We start from the raw sequence: 22,070 nt of genomic DNA on the forward strand, positions 1-22,070 counted from the left end.
CACATGACGTGTAGTGATAATTGGGCCCTAATGTGCTGTTTACATGCTTTTACGCTCCGTGTGACGCAGCAGTGGAGAGACTCGTCTCACTCTCAGCCACTGAAGCATCTCCAAGTGTCACCTTCAATTTCTCCGATTTCCTTATAAGATGAAAGCCGGCCTGCTTCAGAGCACCTGACCGCTGCCTCTGCGAACGTCATTTAACACGATTATAATCTTCACAACAGCATAAATTCATTTTTATTTTTGTGAACAGTAAGAATTCACATGGATCTGCCATAACAGGTGGTGTCTTAAGGCGTTCTAATAGACTACACAATTTGTTAAAACAAACAAGTTAAACCAAAGTCTCAAAAAAATCTTTTCATATTCACATTCTCCCCTTTAAAATATTTTAATATTTGGTCGACACAAACCAACAATTTAATCACATGGATTATTTGTTTACTTCCCAATGAGACAATAGCACATTTGTTTCTCTGTAACACTGAAAATTAATGACATTACGATTGCAATACCAATAGGTTACCAGTTAAATTCAGGACAAAACCTTTTGCATTTTATTTGACTTATCTCATTTGCTTTGCCTCATGCTACAACCTGCACATGTGCGTGTATGTGTACATATACAGCCATGACATTAAACCAGACAACTTGTTTTAATTATATGGCTCATTGATGTATTTTTATTCAGTCATAAAAAAACTCTCTCGTCTTCTTACGAGCTGCGGACAATGCACAGGTTGTTCCTATATGTGCTGGAGTGAGCAGGCGGCGTTATGCAACACGCCGTTGTGTAACCTTTCCTGTATGTTTGTAATGTGATTTTCTGCCCTCCAAAAGTGATACCAATCAGTTATAAGGTTACACTTGTTACAGAGAGGGCTGTGGTTTCCCCCTTTTGGCAGAAACTACCTTTCGATCTGGTTCTGTGACCCTGGATAGGGTCAAACAGTCCACCTGCCGCTGAATGAATGCTGCTCTCTGTCGCTTTAAACGTACTACTGAAGGTCGACACGCTCATAAATGTTCCTCACATTGTGCCTCATCTTCCAACTCTTTTTAAATGAAATGTTGGAACGATGGTGTTTGCGTTCAGTTAGACTTTTCCCAGTGACGGTTAAATGTCTGTAAGGTGAAGCAGGAGGCAAGTCCTTATATGGTCTATTGGATTTTCTTTTTTTTATCTTAATGCTTCTGTAGAAGATGTGCTGTTCTCTTGTAAAAAAAAAAAAAAATTGGTGTTGAACCGCTGCCAACTCTCCCGTTCAGCTCTCGTTCCGAAGTCCTACTTAGAGGCCTCCCTGCTTTTTATAGACTCACTGTAGGCAAATGATCACGGGACGTAACCCTAAGTGGCCAGCTCCCATTCCTCACTTAAAACTGAACTGTCCTGATGAAGTCTACATTGTTTTTCTACCACAATACATGTGATATATATGCACTTTATGTTGCCCTCCCTTAATAGATTGAGTGTGGCTTTTGTAATGCTTGAATTATGGCATTCCTGTGTGTCTTAACTCGATTAAAGCGAGGATCTAGACGTCTGGAGAAGCTTGCAATAGTATGCTACACTAAATTTTAAATCGCTCGAGATTTGAGGAGTTGGATTATTTTAGAATGCCATGTTTTTCTTTTATATGCATGTCAACCATTGCCTAATATCTACACTATCATTTGTGTTTATTACAATTTTCTAAGCGCTGCATCCAATGGCCCCAACAAACAACAACACAAATTAAGTCATAAAATGGGTTTAAAAAACAAAAACTGATGCACTGGAGCAATTCCTAATTTAAAGGGACCGTGTGTAGGATATAGTGACCACTATTGGTGAAGTTTCATTCAGTTATAAAAGAAAACTCAAAACGTGTCTAGTTTGTGCAATGAAATCAATAGAGAATGTAAGTATAAAGAAAACAATAAATCACACATGCAGGTTATTGTACAGTCAGTGAAACACCAGTACAATTATTTTATATTCCATTTCTGCCAATAGTTCATAAATCCAACACACTGGAGCTTTAAAAAGCAATCAAATACGTGTAAGGGATGAGCAATTTAAAACACAGCAATTAGCAAATTACAAAGGCTGCTCTTTTATCATGTTTGGTGAGGGCGTAAAAGTCAAGGAAGTAGAAGCCTATTCAGCCTACTGTTTTAGTCATTAGTCCTATTGTCGGAGGTTTGCCGATAACTAGTACTATAAGTACTAGTGTGTCTGGTTTTTATGACTTTTTATTATGACTTGAGTGTGTCATCATTCGACTCGAGTTGTGGGCGTTTCCATCAAAAACAAGCCACGTTATTCAGCGCTGGCATTACTGAGTTACGGCTTCACTCAGTGGCCTGCCACGGTGAGATGTAGGTCCAGTTACTGTTCCACAGTCACTCCACACACACACACACGCCGTTTGAGAAGGAACTTGAAATCCAGTCAAACATACACTCAGACACTGAGTCATCTTCATCCCATTTGGGTTCACTTTCTTAAGACTTGAGCTCCGTAATCCTCTTAATGAGCAACAAGTCCAGTCCTCAACCCGGCCGGAACATACCCTTTATTTTCCTCAATGGGAGACTGTGTTTTTAATGTAGTGGAAAGAGGATTTTATTTTTATTCGCCTGTGCTATTTTAAAGATGCACTGCGTAACATTTGGTAACCTGCCTGAGGGAGCGTTTGTGTGTATACAGTAGCAGCGCAGGGGGCGGGTGGAGGCAGTAGATTTCACTTCTTACACTTTTTGCAGATGCTTTTTCTTTGTCGTCAGCCAAACTTGGGGATGCACGATATTGGCTTCCAAATGTATTATGGGATATTGGCAAACACACCAGGATCTGCCGATAAATACGCCTCTACCTCCTTGACTTCTGTGCTAGCGCCCTCTACAACAACTAATTGACCACTTTTCTTGGTTATCGGCCCAAGCACTCCTGGTATATCGGATACCAAAAAGTCCTTTAACTGGCACATTCTGGCTGCATCAGACTTGACAACAATTAATTACAATTAGCTTAATCGATCTTATTTAACAATGGTTTGAATCCAAGAGACATTTATTTACAAATGTATGAATTACTGTTTTAAGACAACGTGGGGGGAGAAAAAGACGTCTTTCAAAGGTGTCATGAAAAGACTGATGATGTGACAAGCACAAAAAAAGCCCAACAAACCCTTTTTAATATCAGCTGACGTTTTGGCTCGTTCCTCAGAGCGCCTCTCGCATCACTGTTTATGCAGCTCAACACAGCTGACGCTCGATCCGGCGAGTCGAATCGTGCAGCGGCGCGTCTCAGACCGTCTCGCCTTCCCGCCAGGTGTCGGCGAAACGACGCAGGGCCGTTTTTTTCACTCCTGGCGTTCATGCATGCGGCGTGTAGCACAGACATATTGACCCACTTAACTGGCTTAAGGCCGGTGTCTTAGCAGCTATTATTTCATCACTGAATTGACAGATTGTTGGCTCCAAAAACCTGTTTTTTGTCAAAGTGGAGAGCGAGAGCTTTGGTTTCCAGACTAATGCTGTGTCTATTTCTCTATTTCTCTCCTCTGGAGCACCAATAAATAGCACCGAGGCCCAGTTTAATAAAAGCACAGGGTCGAGCGGGTGGCAGCTTATGTAACAGAGTCGTCATAGCTATCATTATTGCTGCATTGTCATAGCAGGATTACATACGCGAAGCTGCATGTCATGGCTATGGCCTGAAATATTTACACGGCTCTCGCTGCCATAATCCAAAGTCACGGACTAATGTAACGTATTCCAAACACTCGCATACCGCGCTGCAGGCGGTTTAAGTCAAGAACTCTTAATAAATATCTCCACTGTAATTGTGCCATGTGCCTCGGCTCAGCTCGGGCAGCTACAGCTGGAAACTTGGACGTCACGTTCTAACATCTCGCCCGTCCTTCTGTCTCCAATGTTAGGGGTGGATATCGAGGCGGCCCGGAAGGAGGAGGAGCGGATCATGCTGCGGGACGCCCGGCAGTGGCTCAACAGCGGCCAGATTCAGGACGTCCGGCACGCCAAGTCCGGAGGAACGGCGCTCCACGTAGCCGCTGCCAAGGGATACGTTGAGGTTTTAAAGTAAGCACTTGGCTGAACCATAGCTGTAGTTGTGTTTCTTAAAGATTTTCAGTATGCAATTTGATTTTGTGGTGTAATTTTTCACGTTTAATGTTCACTACTCTGTATTCAATTGCAGGAATAAGAACTTAAAGATATTAAATCTTTGCATAGCAGACAATAGCTTTTTGAGCTGGGGAATTTAGGTGTCCGATATGATGCCAATATTACAAGCTTTTCGCTATAAATAAGACATTTGTCTTGATCCGTTTACTACATAGTCATAACAGAAACGTAATGCTCCAACCTAGGGCTGTTACTTATTAGTATTATTTCGAACAGGTGGCGTAAAGTTTAAGTTGGAGCTGTAACGAGCATCCGTAAAAAATTGTAAAAAGAGTGTGTTTCTGGCAAATAACGTTTGGAACCGACTTGGACCATTTGTCTTGTCTAACACGATTATATTTTGGTTTATTCCATCCTCTCCCAGAAAGAAAATAGTCCACGTATAAAGCAGCGTCAAATATCAGTTGTAGAAAACCCATATCGGTCGACCTCGAACATCTGAAGCTCGTTTTCGCATGACACTCTCTCTTTACATCATGTTCCCCATGTATAAGCATTTATGATACATACAGTACATCCTGTCCCATTATTTTGGCCACTTATCAGCGCAATACTGATACTGTGTCAGCTCATCCTTACCCTGTACATCCCTGTTCACAGAGCAATTTCTGTCTGAAAATCCACCACAAACAGCAGACCTCATTTCACAGTGTCCCTGCCGGAGCTCAGACCGACACAGTTTACAGCCTGTTACATAAAGCTCAGCCTCTAACTTTTACATTATATAAATACTGTTTAAAGTCGAGATTGCGGCCGAGGTCGAGCATCAGGAATTTCTCTCTCTCTCTCCGCCGAATACAAACATGTCTCCCGTCTCTGCGTCTCGTCAAGAGTCCCGTTGTTCCGACGTTGTCTCCGTCGCGCTGATCTAACGCAGCCTCCGCCGCTCGAGGACGCAGATTTATAGGCCGAAATATTAAGGCTTTAAATTTTCTCTGCCACATCCAGCTGTACTTGGAGACGCCAACGATGTTTTTTTGACTCACTTATGAAAGCCGAAACACCTTTAAAACATAAGTTAAGAAATGTGAGAAAATGTCCTAACTAACAAAAACCCCATTGTTTTCCTCCCTTTCCTCACTGTGTAGGCTTTTAATCCAAGCAGGGTATGATGTAAATATTAAGGACTATGACGGCTGGACTCCACTACATGCAGCAGCACACTGGGGCAAAGAGGAGGCGTGTCGGATACTGGTGGAGCATCTATGCGACATGGACGTCATGAATAAAATGGTCGGTATTTTAAATTGCCGTGCAGTTACTCGTTTTACACGACTTGTATTTTAATGTTCGTTCTTTCTCTCTCTCTCTCTCTCTCTCCCCCACAGGGCCAGACGGCCTTCGACGTATCAGACGAAGACGTGCTGGGATATTTAGAGGAACTGCAGAAGAAACAGAATCTGGTGAGTCATCTTTCATTAGCGGCTTTTTCATTTAAAAAAAATTACCGTGAAAGCCTGAGGTGAGTCAGTTTCTGTTTTTCCAGCTCTTGAGTGAGAAGAAAGACGTTAAGAAATCTCCTTTGATTGAAACAACAACCACTGGGGATAACAACCAATCACTGAAGCCGCTCAAGAGGTAAAAAAAAGAAAACGTTTTTACGCCCTCTTTCTTTCCAATAATTTGCGCGACTGTCCTCTGTCTACAAACGGCGATGGCTTTTTCTGTGTTGCAGCAAAGAAACGCTGCTCCTGGAGCCGGAGAAGACGGCCCCGCGCATCGAGACCCTGGAGCCGGAGAAGGTGGACGAAGAAGAGGAAGGGAAGAAGGACGAATCGAGCTGCTCCAGCGAGGAAGAGGAGGAAGAGGATTCCGAGTCGGAGACTGAAGCAGGTACTAGTCGCTAAATCATGTCCCCCCCAAAGCGAAAGGGACTTTGCTCGTCATCGCCACTCGGAAAATCCTGATTTACTGTAATGTGTGCACAGTGTACTAGGAGAAGATAGGACCAGGATGGAAGCCATTAGAAGTGAGCATATTTTGAGGGGCATCTCAGGTTGAACGGTTTGGAGATAAAGTAAGGGAGACAAGGTTGAGATGGTTTGGTCACGTGCAGAGGAGAGGATTGAGGTTATATATTGGATAAAGGATGTTGAAGACGGAGCTCTGCTACTTGGGCAGGAGGACACAAGGACAAGTCGGTGTTCCAGAAGAGGACACAAGGGAGAGGGCAAAATGGAGGCATGTGGCGACCCCTAAAAGGAGAAGCCAGAAGAATGAGAAGAAGTTATGCTGACCTCGATGGTCAAATTTCATAAAACTCTATAGTTTGTAACATTTAAATGTAGACAAATATCTGCTATTATTCAATCCATTGTGAAATGAGTTCACACAAAGACGGGTGGAGGCAATAGCAACATTGCGCTAGTAAAGTGGGACGCCTGCAGAAGTGAATTCTGCTGCTCAAAAAAAAAACCCCAGTCGTTGAGCAGTTTCATGGCGTTTACCCTTCTTCCCACCCACCCTCGTCTGTGCTACTGCTGTACACAAACGGACGCTCCCTCAGTTGGGGTCTGACAGTTTCGCTGGATGGATAAAGAACACGGTGTACTCGAAGACCAAACAGAGGCAGAATTAAAAGCAGCAGCACATTCACTTGGACCGAAGGACGACCCTGATTGGAATTTATCGGTCAAGGGTCGCGATGACCCCACGAAACCCTTTTTTTGTGGTTGCATCATCTTAAGAACGCCCTAACCCAAGTACATAAATAGTGTGACACTTCACTGGTCATCAGTGGTAACTCGTAGTTTGTTTTGTTGTTTTGCCGCCTCAGACAAAAGCAAGCCCTCGGCATCGGTGAGCAACAGCACAACGCCCGTCCCGGCCAGCATCACCGCGACATCGCCAACGATCCAGACCAACCAGGTGCCGACACCCACGTCGCCGGTGAAGAAGGTATGATGTGGTATGAAAACGACAACGGCAGTTTTCACTCCTCCGATTAGCAGACACTTGAACGCCTCGTGTGCTACGCGAAGCTGCTGGGGAACGTTTCCTTTCATACACAAACCAATAAAATCCACCAGCATCTATCAGTTTTGACAAACATGGTGTAACAAAGGCACTGCTCAGGTGGGATTATTATTATTATTATTATTATTATTATTATTATTATTATTAGTCCGTCTCTTCAGGATGAGTAGGTACAGTACATGTGGGGTGGCAGTTGTTTCTTTTCTCTCGCTTGGGTCTGCTGCCCTCTGCTGGCAAAATCGAGGCAAACCATTTAGTGGTGAAATTCAACAATAAGGCTGCTGCTTCCTTCAGTCTAAAAATGTTAATATATAATATGAAATTTAGGCCTTAAAAAATCTTAAATTTGCTAAAGTATTACACACTAGGTTGTAAATACTCTGAGGTGGGATTTATTAGTTTAATTTAGCTAAATTTGTGTCCTTATTTCTGTCTTTCTCGGCCTCATTAGTCTTCACCTTATATTTATTTATCAGAAAGTGCAAATTTGATGACTTTTGGCTAAAAAAAAGAGTTCACACCGAAAGTTAGGGACGTTAATATTATATTTAACATGTAATCAAATGAGACTTCATTAGAAACCTCGATGCTGCATAATTTCACTCTCATGAATGCATCTTATTTTGAAATTGGCACCCTCTAGCACTCGCTATCCTCCTGTCAACAGACTTTATTATTTTCTCTTTATTCTCTTCTCTTGCAATGACCTTTTCTGTTCTGCTCTGTTCTCTTTTTTATTTTTTACATTTCTATTTTCTTTAAAGCCTAGCTCTCGCACATCACAATGTCTCCTGTCTAACAAGAGTGTGCAAAACATTAACCAGGTTTTGACACTACCAGATGTTTGTTAACCCCACCACCACCCTTGCTGGTTTGGCAGTGAGCATTGTGCTGTGTGACTAGGGCTTTAAAAAAAATAAAAGAAAAACTTTCCTTGCTGTAAAGTGTGTTTTCTTTTGCTGCTGCTGCTTCTGTCTTATTCTGGCTTTTTTTTTTTCTTTGTCTTTACCTCTTGTCATACTCCCGGCCTCCCCTCCCTCCCCGACCTCCCCTCCCCTCCCCTCTCTGGGCTCTTGTCTTGGTTGGCTTTAGTCTGAATATATTACTCCCCTCATGCCTGTGGCGGAGCCGGGCTGTCCTGCATTGTGGCGTCAAGGCTTGCGCAAAACTGGCATTTCTCTATTGCCCAAAAAACCCATGGTGAGGCATCGGTGTGTGTGAAGCAGAGTTGTTCTCTCCCCTCCCAATCTCACACACGCACCCGTACCACTGACGACATTGTTTTAACACTCCCCTAATTGTCCCCGGGCTTGATGATCCAGTTATCGCTGACTTTCACTCGTCGACCCGACATCGTGTTTGCACCTAAATGCACCGTCCTCGTCCTGCTTTCACCGTGTGTCTGTGTGGCTTCTGTGGGTTTTTTTTTTTTTATGTTGCTTGCTCTTTGTGGCCAAAAATGTGACCCCGAAATCCCAACCAGTTGAACGAGCCTTGACTCTTTGTTTAAGATCATCAATTCTGTCAAATATTTGACATTTAAAAAGTGTGTTTTTCAAGCATCGAGTCGAGTTAAAAAACAGACTCAAAACAAAATATCTTTGAGGAAAATTCTCAGTTTTCTCATTGGTAACTGGTTCCTGGCACACACTGGCTTCTAATTCTACTCCAGTTCCAGTTCCTGATTCCAAGCCTCCAAATATATTCTTATATTAAATCTGGATGTCATTATTCCTTTTAACCAGCATGTCCTTCCTTTAAAATGACCAATAATCTTGAGAATTTGCAGCCCTTTGACACCCAAACTGTTATTACTACTGCTATAACAAAAAAACCAACATATTTTATAACTGTAAATACATACGTCTTCTTTAATCCCTGCCCTTGTGTCCCTTCCAGGTCATTCAGCCTGCTGGAAAGGTTTCCACTAAAGTGGAGGAGGAGCGGAAGGACGAGTCGCCGGCCTCCTGGCGCCTGGGTCTGAGGAAGACGGGCAGCTACGGGGCGCTGGCGGAGATCACGGCCACGAAGGAGGCTCAGCGGGAGAAGGACACGACGGGCGTGATGCGCTCGGCCTCCAGCCCTCGCCTCTCCTCCACCCTGGACAACAAGGACAAAGAAAAGGTCCGTGAGGGGTTTTTTTTTTGTGTGAAAACATCTCAAAACAAATGTAACACAGATCACCCGTTTGATCCTCCGCCTACAGGAAAAGGACAAGAGTACACGACTCGCCTACGTGACCCCCAACGTCCCCAGGAGACTGGCGAGTACTTCAGACATCGACGAGAAGGAAAACAGGTCAGAGTGGCTCTGTGTGTTCACGCATGAGCAGCTCCTGCTGCCCACTGCTGTGTATTGCAGGGATGGAAAAAAAAAACACACCTACCTGCTCTGCATGGTGTGTGTGTGTGTGTCACCCTGAGCAACCGCTTTTTGTTTGCTTTTGCCATATTTTACACACAAAGGAGCAGTAATTGGAAGAAAGCTGGATGAGTTGCAAAGACGCCTCCCTTCTTCGTCAGCGCATATACACTGATGTTAGGATTAATGGAATTATTGTGTTAGTCTGATGTAAAGCAGGCTGAGAAATTAGTTTTAGCCCCCTTTCTCCCCTTACACTCTACTTCCCCGGGTAATTTCGGTGGAAACGCGCCATGATTTTTTCCCCCAGAATCCCAGGTGAATGAGAGAAGTGTGTGGCGAAACCAGGCGTACTATTGTGCCTTGTGCTTCCACAGGGACTCCACTGCTCTGATACGCAGCGGCTCCTACACCCGGCGGCGCTGGGACGACGACCTGAAGAACAACAGCGAAGGAAGCGCCTCCACCAACCGGACCTCCAGCTATCAGCGCAGGTTAGCCCCGAAATCGCGGGCTAAACGAAACCCGCCATCAGATCCCCTCTGCTCCTCACGTCTGATCTGATGTGTTCACTATCATCGTCGTCATCGTCACGACGATGTAGACAAACACAGTACACTGTGCTTGCATTCTGTCATTAGCGATATTTATGTTCATGCTTTATTGCACAGCAGCTGCCGAGAAAGCATCGCAATGCGGCTTTTTATTATTATCATTTGTTTCTATCACTGTCATGTGATTGTGTTGCATGACTGTACTTGTCCTGTCATGGCACAGAAACCTAGACTTGGACTCGTGCGCTGCATTCATGTCATATGGGAAAATCACCAATATGGTGTTTAGATTACTTATAATTTTCAGGCCTTAAATTACATCTTTAAATCTGACTTCAGTGGCATTTATAGCTCTTTGCTGCTTATCGAGTGCTTGTTCAGTCTAAATGGATCGAGGTTTTTTTAGGTCCCCGCTGCTCTTCAAGTCTTTGTGGTGACGTCGGGAGCAGGATGCTAACTGGCGCTCCACCTGCTGTCTGCATTAAGACATTGTGTTGTGTCTAAAAACTGTAAAGTCTTAAAATGCAGCTGCTTCTGTTTTTGTTTCAAGACTCCAGAGCTTTTTTGGGCAAAAACTGAGCAGTTTCTGAGTTACTTTGTTCTTCTTTTCACCACCGTGTTTCCTCGTTAGTAACAGGTCTCTGAAACTAAACAGACAAGTGCTTCAAGTAGAGCTGAAACAATTACGTAATCGTCAACTATTTTGGGTTGAAGCTTTTTTTCATGATAAAACAAGATTTCTGATTGTTTCAGCTTCTTAAATGTGAATAAATTATTTTGTTTCTTTGTTCCAATTGACAAAGAAACCATTAAAACATCAACAGACTTGTCGATTATGAAATTAATCCTTAGTTGCAGCTCTGAGATCGTAAGGTGATTGTTGTAACAATAACCTATAAAAACCCAAAACAGCAGCCACTTCCCATGTGACATGAACGCATCAGTAGTTTGTCAAAGCTTGTAAATATATACGTGCTCCTCTGTTCTTTTATCTGTCTGTGTATGTGTGTGCGCCCGCACCGCTAACATGCCTCTCTCGCTCCCCACCCACCCACCTGCCAACGCCACACCAGCACGTCCCATACACTAGCGCTAGGGCGGAGCGGCAGCACGCGGGACGTGCCGGCCAAGTCTTCGTCCACCTCCAGCTTGGACCCTAACGCCTGTAATACTAAACCCTGGCAGCCGCCCACCTCCTACTACCAGTCTTACAGCATTTACCGCAGGTACACCACCCGTCTCACCCTGGGGGGGGGGCAACGCTCACCGTCTCCATACCCACTTGTCATCTGTGTGTGTGTGTGTGTGTGTGTCCACGCTCTGCATACGTGTCAATTATTTTTTTTTGTTGGTTTGAAGAGATTCCTCAGTAGGTTAATACACTCAGAGATAACATCTGGCTTAATTTAAAAAGCACTTGTTACAGACGACTGCTTAATTAACATTAAAACAACATTAAAACATGCTTGAAAATGCAGTCATTTAAGGATTAATGCTAAATAGGAGACAGATATACATGTACTATTTCTTCAGGTGCGGAGTTCCAGAATCTTGGGCCTATTATTGCGAGGGTTTTTAATCTATGCAAAACTCTTTTTAAACTCTGGTTTTATATGCTTATACTGTGAAGGTACCTTAAATTTGTATACAATGATATTTACTAATAATGACAATTAAACTAAACCCAACTCCAGGAATAACTTCAGACTTCACACACGATTGCATAATTTAACATTAAATAGACTCTTGGATGTGTAAAAACATACAGTTGAAGTTAAAAGATGTTTAAAAGTATTCAATCTTCACATAATTTAGAGTTAATTGTCATTTACCACAACGGTTTCAGAGTTGATTCGTTAGTCGTATTTTCACCTCCGATCCTCTACTTGAACCGCGCTCTGTCTCGTCTCACTTTATCCTCTCTCTTGACCAAAATCATGCAGCGGCTCTTTTGGCAGAAGACACGAGGACCTGAGCTCCTCGACCACGTCCTCCTCCACGACCACCACCACCTCGTCATCCGTTACCTCGCCCACAGGCCACCGCGGCCTGCTCTCCAGCCTGGGCTCCTCCTCCACACGCACTGGCTCCACCAGTCTCACCAGCAGGTAACGGCAACGGCAGCATTTATTCTCCCTTTATTTATTCTTATATTTTTTTTATTCAACAATTGGTTACCTCTCAACCTCTCAAATAACTCTAAAATCAGGTACTGGTCAGAGGAGAGTGCAGAGAGGGAGAAGGAGAAGGAGTCTGCTGCCGTCATCCCAACTATGAACACTGGCTCTACCACGACCACCGCGTCTACCACTACCACCACCGCCATATCTACCACTACCACCACCGCTGGCACTGTCCCCACGTCTGAAAGACGAAGGTAACGCACCCACATCTTCACCATCGCACACTCCTGACCCAGAACCACATAAATTAGCCCATAAATTAAATTTTACTTCACATTATAGCTGAGTTTTGGTTTAAAAAAAAGGAAAAAAAGAGGAAGCTGGTTAATAAAATGGCTGCCAGCAGGGACATAAGGAAAAACTTTATTTCAGCCACCTAAAATAAGGCTCTCCTAATGAAATCTTTGTCTGCTTAAGTCTAAAATGTTTTGAATATACTTTTCCTGGCCAGAAACTGAAGTTTGTAAACCGCAGTGTTTGAAATGCCTTTTTTGGTATTTATTTTTGAACAAATTAGTGACAAAAAAACGTACCTAATGAGATGGCGGTAGCCCAGCAGTGTCTGTGTCGCTTTTCTCTATGGGCTTTGGTGTGAGGGAGTGAACGGTGAACACAAACTGCAGTTTTACAGCCAGAAAAGTCTGCGTCATGGTGAAGTGGTTCTCAGAAAATGTGACACACTCCCTCTTAGAAGTCGGCTCAAGACTTTAATGATCATTTTTATTATGTAAATGTGTTGTTTGTCGCTGTAAATATGGTGTATGTTTAGTTCAGTATGTTTGTAGTGGCGACTAAGTGTCTACAATGTTTACTTACTATATTTATTGACTTTGTTTGTTATTATTAACAAATTAAATGATCACGTCCAGATATTTGAATGTAATATTTATGTAAGCCGTTTAAAGAAAAGAGCTTTAACCTAAAAAGCCTCCGTCACTCAAACATTAATCTGGACACATTTCCTATGTTTGAGAAAAGGGTGTGTGTTTGTGTGTCTGTGTGTGTGATATCTCCAGCTTTGCACACACAAGTGCAGAGAGGGAAGAGTTGTCGTGCGTCTGTCTGTGGGAGTAGGAGAGTGTGTGTGTGTGTGTGTGTGTGTGTGCGTGCGCGTTTTCCTGTTACTGTGCTGAAATAAGCCACCTGTCACGGTGCGAGTGGGGGCCGTCGCTGTGGGGCCGCTCCAGCGACTTCTCCTTATAAGGAAGGTGGACAGAAGCTGCACATTCTCCTCCTCAAGGCCAAAGCTCCACTCTGCTGGACACAGACAAGAATGAACCGATTGACTTCAAAGAAATCTCCTTAAAAGCTCCTTAAACGTAGAGATTTCAATCACGACATAACTCATAAGTCCTCTGTGATCGATTTGAATGTAACTTATCTAATTTATTCATTTAAATCCTTCTCCACTTAACAAAGTAGACGTTTAACAAAATCAACAGAACTGGATTTACATCCAAAAACAAGGAGAGAGACGTTGCAACAGTGGTTAAGATTAGACGCCAACAGCAACAGGTCATTTCTCACTGCTTTGCAGTCTCCAGTTGAGCTCCTTGGGCATTATGGGTAATATGGAACATGACGGAATCAAGTAATTACACCAAATTAAACCTTGATTTCTTTTTTCTGTGTGTTTTACATCAGGTCATACCTGACGCCAGTGCGAGACGAGGAGTCCGAGTCCCAGAGGAAAGCTCGCTCCAGACAGGCCCGACAGTCGAGGAGGTCCACTCAGGTTCGTCTTTTAAACGTCAAAAGTCCTCCTCCTTTTTTTTTTTTTACACAGAGTTGACAGAGCCGGTGTCTCGTCATCGTCATCGGCAGCCGCAGCTGCTCGAATTGTGCTTTTATAGAGACGTGAGACCGCGTAGTAAACGTTTGTTATCATGTTGTTTCGAGCCTGTGCTCTTTGTGTACACTGGCAGCACTTAGCGTCTCCGTTATTACAAATAGCTGCTCGTTTTACAAGCCGACGGTGATTCGGCTGTTGTGACGTTGTGAATCATAAAACTCATACCCAGCAACGGTCTCCACATCACGAGGCTTAAATATTCTCTCTCCTCTCTCTTCCAGGGCGTGACTCTGACCGACCTGCAGGAGGCCGAGAAAACGATCGGGCGGAGTCGCCCCATCAAGACCCGCGAGGAGGAGAAGGAGGAGCGAGAGAAGCAGGACAAAGAGAAGCAGCAGGAGGAGAAGAAGGAGACCGAGACCAAGGAGGACGACTACCGGTCAAAGTACCGCAGCTTTGAAGAGGTTCTTCTCTCTTTTGTCCAATCCGATTTCCAGAGCCCCATGACCTCAGATATTCAGAATCACAACTACAAATCGAAAGCACCATAATTCACACCTCGAAATATTTGCCTCCATCATCGCTCTTATCTTGTCGTTTCTCTCTCTCTCTTCCAGCGCTACCGGTCCTTATCGTCCTCCTCCACCTCCGCCATTTCCCCAGCCAGCACTGCCTCCACCCCGTCCTACTCCAGTTCCACACTGTCCTCCAGCTCCAGTTCCCTCCACAGGCCCAACAGCCTGTCGGGGATCACCTCCTCCTATAGCCGCTCCTCCAGAGACACCGAAAAAGGTAAAGTAAAGAGAAGTTTCTGTGAGCAAAGGTTACATTTGATTACCAGAGTATTTTGTTTTTACAGTAGCCCACACTGAGTTTTGATGCTGACAGAAGGCTGCATAGATTTTTCCAACACAAAGAGAGGAGTTACCACATGCAGTACCTCTAATTATAGTTGCTTAAGTCACCTTTTATACATATGGCCAGCGGTTCTGACCCGCTGGCCATATGTTTGACACTCCTGATTTGGACTATTAACTTTTTTTAGTTGTTGGTGACTAATTATTGCCCTTATTGCATTATTTCCTGACCAGTCTTTGCACCTATTTTTCAGGCAAAAAGAAAAAATGTGTTTGAAGGTGTTTTTTTAGGTGTGTGTAACTCAATCTTTGGTGTTGCGATTTACTGTTTGTTTGTTTGTTTGTTTGTTTTTTAACTTCATTTCCTTCGATGCTCAGAAGCAGACAAGAAGGAGGAGGAGAAGGAGGGAGAGGACAAGTCTCAGCCTCGCTCCATACGGGATCGCAGGCGGCCCCGCGAGAAGCGACGCTCCACCGGGGTTTCCTTCTGGACCCAGGACGTAAGTATTCATAATCATAATCTTAGTGAAGCGCAGCAGCCATTCACAGACTTTAATAACCCTTGTTTACTTCCAGGGTGATGAAAATGACCCTGAGCAGCAGTCGGACTCTGAGGAGAGCAGCACCAATAGAGAGCCACAGGTAACACACACACTCACACACTCTCACACCCTCTACGATTTCCATTTGATTCCCCGTGACGTCCCTCATCACGTCAAGGCCAGTCATGTCCACCATGTTTTTTGATATTTACTGCTCTGTCCCGCACAGCCGTTAATTCACCACCACACCTCCCTCACTCTTATCTTTTTTCCTCCTCACCATTTGCGGCCTTTGAATTTTTTATGTCTTCCGCCTTCCGGTCATTGTCTGGTTGCCGCGGAGACCTTGCAAACCACCAGTCGACTCAGCCGTACGTCGTTATGCTTTGAAAACATGTGAGGGTTGAGGAAGTCTGGGTCACAGGGTTCAGTGGGACGGCATGGACTGAATTTTGTAGATGAGAGACGTGTAAAGGGGGGATTTTAACTGGAATAACTTAGAGTTTGTGCCCATAGTTTAGTTTAGTTTTGTAGTAGTTTGTCTCAAATGCTCATGAGAAAAGCATTCGACTCCTCCCGGTATTTAAATGCTGAACAATTAATCGAACTTTCAATTAAATCGCGATATGGTTTACTGCAATTTTCAAATTGCAATATTTCGAAAAGTCCCATTTCAAAAGAAAGACATTCAAGACAATAAGCTTCATAAAAACCCACATGTATTCAGCACGTAGCTAGTTTCTTAGAGTTCTTGCCTACGGCAGCTTTAAAGGATGCTCGGATAAATTCCCGTTGACAGCAGATTAGACAACAAACACATGTGGAGTGTAGTTTTCCCTGGCTACGGTCTGCTTGTGTAAGTTCTCCCAGGCTCTCTGGAGAGTTTGAGTCAGATATGTTGTGGTGCCGCTCGATAAGCCTCGGGAAGCAGACTGCTGCACTTTCAAAATAGCTGGAAGTGCGACCCTCCGACACGACCTCCATATCTGATGTGAGACGCTGCGCGGGCCTCGGGGGAACACCGGCATCTGTTTTAAGAAACGAGACCCTCGGTGTAAATATATTAATGCGATTCACGGTTGGACTTGTCCACACTGTCCTGATGAGACAAAGTCTTCTTATGCTAATTCTCCCTTTATTTTTGTTTCCCTACAGAGTGACAGATTGTCCAGGTATGTTTCCTCCCCCCCTCTCCTTACATCACATCCTTTCTTATCAGACATCACTTTTGTGCCTCTAAAGCGTCTTCACCCTTTCAGGAATGAGAGCACTTCGTCCATGGACCGCAACGACACTCTTTTCAGCCGTAGCTACGAGAGTCGAAGGCCATACTCGAGCCGACTGGACAGAGACGACACCACAGACTATAAAAAGGTATAAATTAATTAACCCCCATACAGCGCTGGGTGGATTTGTTCTTCGACGCACCTGTTGACTCGCCCGTGTCTTCAGCTCTATGAGCAGATCTTAGCCGAGAACGAGAAGTTGAAGGCCCAGTTACGCGACACGGACCTGGAGCTGGCAGACTTGAAGCTACAACTAGAGAAGGCCACACAGGTACGAGACGAAAATCATCGAAATAGCAGATTATATACAGAAAACAGCTGCCGGTGTTCATTCTGGCTGTTCAGGGTGACGTGGGTTGGATTCCTGGGTCAAGAAGGCATTGAAATGTTACAATCAGATCATCATCGTACTGCATGGACACATTTAGAAATAAATGTGTGAAAATAAATACGTGAAATTTTAACAAATTCATCCTGTGGGCCGATTGGACCCTCTGGCGGGCCGGTTCTGGCCCCCAGGCCGTATGTTTGACACCCCTGGTATATGATGACGACAAAGGAAAAGTTCTGAGTTTCTGAGTATCATCTCAGTCAAATACACACCTCAAATATTAATACATGTCATGCTTAGACCTGAAATAGAGGTTAGGTTTGTTTTTTTCAGGTTCCTAGAAACTTTCACTGCTAGCATAGCTGTGCAACTAGCTGCTATCTTCGTCTTAAAACTAGCAGCTAGCTTTTTAGCTCCTTATAATAATTATCAGCTCCTTTTTAAAGCAGCTCGCTTCTAAGCAACGAGCTGTTTATCTTCTTAAAACTAGCAGCTAGCTTTTTAGCTCCTTATAATAATTATCAGCTCCTTTTATAGCAGCTAGCTTCTAAGCAACGAGCTGCTATCTTCTTAAAATTAGCAGCTAGCTTCTAAGCAACGAGCTGCTATCTTCTTAAAACTAGCAGCTAGCTTTTTAGCTCCTTATAATAATTATCAGCTCCTTTTTAAAGCAGCTAGCTTCTAAGCAACGAGCTGCTATCTTCTTAAAACTAGCAGCTAGCTTTTTAGCTCCTTTATAATAATTATCAGCTCCTTTTTAAAGCAGCTAGCTTCTAAGCAACAAGCTGCTATCTTCTTAAAACTAGCAGCTGGGGAAAAAACATTAGAAAGGTTTATTTGTTTAATATATTTGTAGTTTATGTTCTCCTCTGGTGTGTTGTGCTGTGTTCTCTGAATAATCTTGTTTGCGATTCTTATTATAATCAATCGTAATAATAACATAATCCAGATTTATTATTCACGTGTGTATGTGTTGTCTTGTGGTTGCAGAGGCAGGAACGCTACGCCGACCGATCACAGCTCGAGATGGAGAAAAGGGTAAGAACGACTGTATTTTGTCATAAACTTTACTCGTAATTTATATTAACCTGTGTTTTTTTTTTAAAGCTTAAGAAAATAAATAGAAATAAATGAAATTGACCTGCTTTAAACGTGACGGTAACACTGCCGATGGGTTTATGTCTGAAGGTGACAAGCAGGCCCCATTATCATCTGGGTGGCGGTATGAATTCTCCCCTGTATCAGTTTTTTTTTGTATCAGTCTTCTCTCTGCTGCTGCCTGTCGTCTCACGCGTGCCCTTGTGGCCCGAGAGGCTCAGGGGGTCAGAGGTCAGAGGGCAGTGACGTCCTCCCTCCTCGCCACCCAGAACACCGCCACCTTCTCTATCACGTGTTTTTTTTTATTTTTGATTTCATTTTATTTGAACCTCAGAGGCAGCGTGTGGTCACCACTGTTGTTTTCCCATGTGTGTGCGCGTGAAAGTATGTCAATCTTTAAAGGTCCAGTGTGTAAGAGTTAGTGACATCTAATGGTGAGACTGCAGATAACAACACAGATTTGTTCATAACACAGTGACAGTTTTGTGATAATTAACTTTTTTTGATTGCTTTCTACAATTTACAATTTTTGTTCCGAGAAAGTTAATCAACAATAAATATGGCTGCCAATGGCCAATTAAACCACACATGTTGGAAGTCATTTATATCTTTGAGTTCCAGACTTTCCACTTCTTTCTTTTTGTTTTTAAAAAACAAAGATAAAGTAATTTAATGAGTTAAATCTATTAACACAAATATTGAACAGACACTCCAAAAATCAAGATCTAACTTTCTGGCTGCTATTCAAAATAAGTACATAAACGGCTTATTTTAAGGCTACAAAACCCTATTTCTTTTTTAAATTTTAAGCGATTATTCACTCAAACACATTTATAGGCCTTCTATTCAGTTTCCTATAAACCCACCTAACATGTTTCACACTGGACCTTTTTATTTGTGCAGGAAATGTTTTGGTAAATTTGTCCACATTTGAAGAACATGCGCACGTGTGTATGTTGTCATGCTTTCTTTTATTTTTTTTATTTGAAGTCACTCGTTTGTTAATCATGCTGGCGTCTGTGCAGCCAACGACATCATCATCATCATCGTCATTCACCTTCATGTTTGTGTCCTCACACTATGAGAATGTCGTTTATTTATTAAATAAATTTTTTAATGCCAAAAAAAGACATTCTGTCATATAATAATTTCATAAACTCATTCAACACATCCTTTAAACGTCTGCATACAAATTTTTTTTTCACTTTTAAACATCTTAAAAATCATCATCCATCACTGATTCTCATCCGGCTGTTGCTTGCAGACGCCTCTCACAGATCGTGCAACGTGTGAGCTATCGCTGCACCCTCACCACCTCACTCACACACCTCTTCATTTTACTGCAGTGTGAACTTTTAAGTTCTGCGTGTGTGTGTGTGTGTGTGTGTGTCCTTTTCCGTTTCCTCGCCCGCTGAGTGACGTGCGAGTTGAGAGTCTGACCCTGTTTTCCTTCGCCTCGCAGGAAAGAAGAGCTCTAGAAAGGAAGATCTCTGAGATGGAGGAGGAACTTAAGGTACTGTAGTGCGCACACACACGCAGAATTTTCTCTTCTCTTCGTGTACAGTAGGGTTTGACGCACACTTACTGTTGTCACAGCTTGTTTGGAGGCGGTGATTTGGAGTTAGCCGCGACTACAGGAGCTTAAATTAAACCCACAAGTGTCTCCTTTTTATAGAAAATTATGGGTCATTCACATTCTTGAGAATGACACTAAATCTTTTTAGAAAATGTACACAGAACTGGAAGGATAAAGAGAAATTTAAAGCCAAAGTCAGTGCAAACAGTTGGAAAGAAGAAAACAACAGGTAGAAATGGAAAATATCATGACTGTGCTTTTATTTTGTTAATCGTCTCGTGTTACACAGCAACAAAAAACTGCACGTGGTCCCGTGGCTGCACAAAAAGTGGCTAAATTTGACCTCACCTGTGAGAAAATGTTATGTTTTTACATCCCAGATGACACACGACGACTTTAAGTCATGAGTTTTTAAAAAATTTAAGCTTTGTGTGCAGGATTGTGTTCTGGAACAGCATTGGTTAGAAACGCCCAACTCCGAGTCAGGTTTTTTGACAGAAAGTCGCGACAGAAGTACAAAAGTAACACCCTACTTGTTTGTTTTCCCATAAAACTGTAAGTTTTGAAACAAAATTAATTACAGAAACAGATTTTACAGCAATCACGGCACAAAAAAAACAATAATCGGTCTTTTCTCTCGTTAAAAATATCATCGCAGTGTGTTTTTCTGTGTCTTTTTGATGAGCGATAGACTAAATTCTTTGCTTATTGAAAGATGATTTCACAACCCATCTTAAATCAAACCAGACTAAATGACCAAAATAGAATAAAGGCTAAATATGATTATTCCCATAAAAAGAACAACATTTTTGTTAACCCACAAGTTTAATTCTCAGAAAAAGAACAAAAAAAACAAGAACTTGCTCCGTGTTTTCTTGTGCGTCTGTTAATCTGCTGAGGCCACAGCTGAGGTCAGCTGTTCTGTAATCTGTGTTGACACAGCGTCCGAAACTCTCGGACAATTAAACGTTCCTTTTTCTGGAGAAGAACTGCTTTTTGAGGAGGAGGAGGAGAGAGGGAAAACAAAGTGTTCCTCCATCGCTGTGATAACAAAAGTTGTGTTTGTTTTTAGGGGCCGATCTCGTCTGTTCCCACAAAAAAAACAATTAATCATTCCTTTTCTCCCATTTTTCTAACAATTTTCCTTCTGTCCTCCCTTTTGTTCCTTCTTCTTGGCCCCCTCCTCTTCTCCTCTTCTTCATTTAAATCGTCCTGTCCTCCATTAATCCTCTTTAATTTTGCCATTCCTTCACTCTCCTCTGTTTCAATCGTTTCCTCCTCCGGTGTCTCCTTGTTCTCCTGTGTTGTGGTCCTCACCCCCCCCTCACCCCTCCCTCCCTGCAGAACCTCCCCCAGGTAAAGCAGGTTCAGGCCCTGCGGCAGGTTAAGGAGCGGCTGCAGGCTGAGAACCGGGCTCTGGCCCGCGTGGTGGCAAAGCTCTCGCAGTCCGCCTGCAGCCAGCTGCCCAGCGTCGACCTCTAAGCCACATCCGTCTCTCCTCCACCACCACCTCCTCCTCCTTCTCCCTCCTCCTCACCTTTTTTCCCTCCCCATCCACATTCTTCTCATGCTCCATTAGCGCTCTGCCCCGCACCCATAGACAGGCAGGTGTTCAGCCGCCCAAACGCCACTTTTTCCACTCCCTCTGCCTCCCCAGAGCTTTTGGTTTTCAGATTGGGGAGTGTGTTGTTGTTTTTGGTTTTTTTTGGACACTTTCCTTTTCTTACAAGCACAAAATCCACCACCTGAGACTGAAGCTGCATCCATACGACTATGTTCTTACCTTACCGTTTATGTTTTACTGCTTTCACAACAAATGTGGCTAAGATCTGTCGCGTCCATGCAGAGACACTCAAAAATGGGAGGACGGAGTTAAAGTTGGTCACCTGGTGCTCTAGGACTAGCGGTAGCCAGATCAATCAGCCCATCTGAATAAACCAATGTATGCTATATATTTTTTTAAATAATCGGCATTATTAGAAACTTAGTGTACATTTAATTAGGTGGAGGAATTAAACAAAATCGGCTAATAAACTGCGATTGGCCATGGACAGTTTTATATGGGTCGACTTCCATCTACCTTCCTTAAAAGATACAAGGCAGCAATGCGTTTGAACTAAAACTGTGGTTGATGGTAAAGAGGAAATGGCTCCTCCTCTTTGCTTCTAGCAGAACTTTGCTCACTCCTGGAAATAACGTTGCCTGCAAAGTTTTGGGCGTGAAAACACAGTAAAAGTCGCGAAATAGTGGATTACTTTCCAAAGTAATTGTGTTAGCGCACATCTTTATTGAATGATGACACCGTTACTCACGTTCACTT

General features: G+C 43.3%; 1 protein-coding gene across 5 annotated transcripts in view; it reads left to right on the plus strand.

Moving 5' to 3' along the window:
- The window catches only part of ppp1r12a (protein phosphatase 1, regulatory subunit 12A), a 50,620-nt gene that overhangs the window by 25,209 nt on the left and 3,341 nt on the right, over nt 1-22,070 (plus strand). Inside the window, exons 4-26 of one of the 5 annotated variants that reach the window (XM_044020629.1) lie at nt 3,930-4,089; nt 5,283-5,427; nt 5,523-5,597; nt 5,681-5,772; nt 5,870-6,027; nt 6,971-7,092; nt 9,070-9,294; nt 9,377-9,468; nt 9,909-10,025; nt 11,159-11,311; nt 12,029-12,193; nt 12,295-12,462; nt 13,913-14,003; nt 14,342-14,524; nt 14,678-14,852; nt 15,296-15,417; nt 15,494-15,559; nt 16,615-16,631; nt 16,719-16,833; nt 16,912-17,016; nt 18,067-18,114; nt 19,637-19,687; nt 21,095-21,354. In XM_044020629.1, coding sequence (XP_043876564.1) covers nt 3,930-4,089; nt 5,283-5,427; nt 5,523-5,597; nt 5,681-5,772; nt 5,870-6,027; nt 6,971-7,092; nt 9,070-9,294; nt 9,377-9,468; nt 9,909-10,025; nt 11,159-11,311; nt 12,029-12,193; nt 12,295-12,462; nt 13,913-14,003; nt 14,342-14,524; nt 14,678-14,852; nt 15,296-15,417; nt 15,494-15,559; nt 16,615-16,631; nt 16,719-16,833; nt 16,912-17,016; nt 18,067-18,114; nt 19,637-19,687; nt 21,095-21,232 — 2,783 coding nt within the window. In that variant the 3' untranslated portion in view covers nt 21,233-21,354. Of the gene's footprint in view, nt 1-3,929; nt 4,090-5,282; nt 5,428-5,522; nt 5,598-5,680; nt 5,773-5,869; nt 6,028-6,970; nt 7,093-9,069; nt 9,295-9,376; nt 9,469-9,908; nt 10,026-11,158; nt 11,312-12,028; nt 12,194-12,294; nt 12,463-13,912; nt 14,004-14,341; nt 14,525-14,677; nt 14,853-15,295; nt 15,418-15,493; nt 15,560-16,614; nt 16,632-16,718; nt 16,834-16,911; nt 17,017-18,066; nt 18,115-18,264; nt 19,269-19,636; nt 19,688-21,094; nt 21,355-22,070 lie in introns of those variants that run through there. The other 4 variants (XM_044020631.1, XM_044020633.1, XM_044020632.1 and 1 more) reach the window with 4 other exon arrangements.

Source organism: Solea senegalensis, linkage group LG3 (genome assembly GCF_019176455.1).
Source record: "Solea senegalensis isolate Sse05_10M linkage group LG3, IFAPA_SoseM_1, whole genome shotgun sequence".
Taxonomy (NCBI): Eukaryota; Metazoa; Chordata; class Actinopteri; order Pleuronectiformes; family Soleidae; genus Solea; species Solea senegalensis.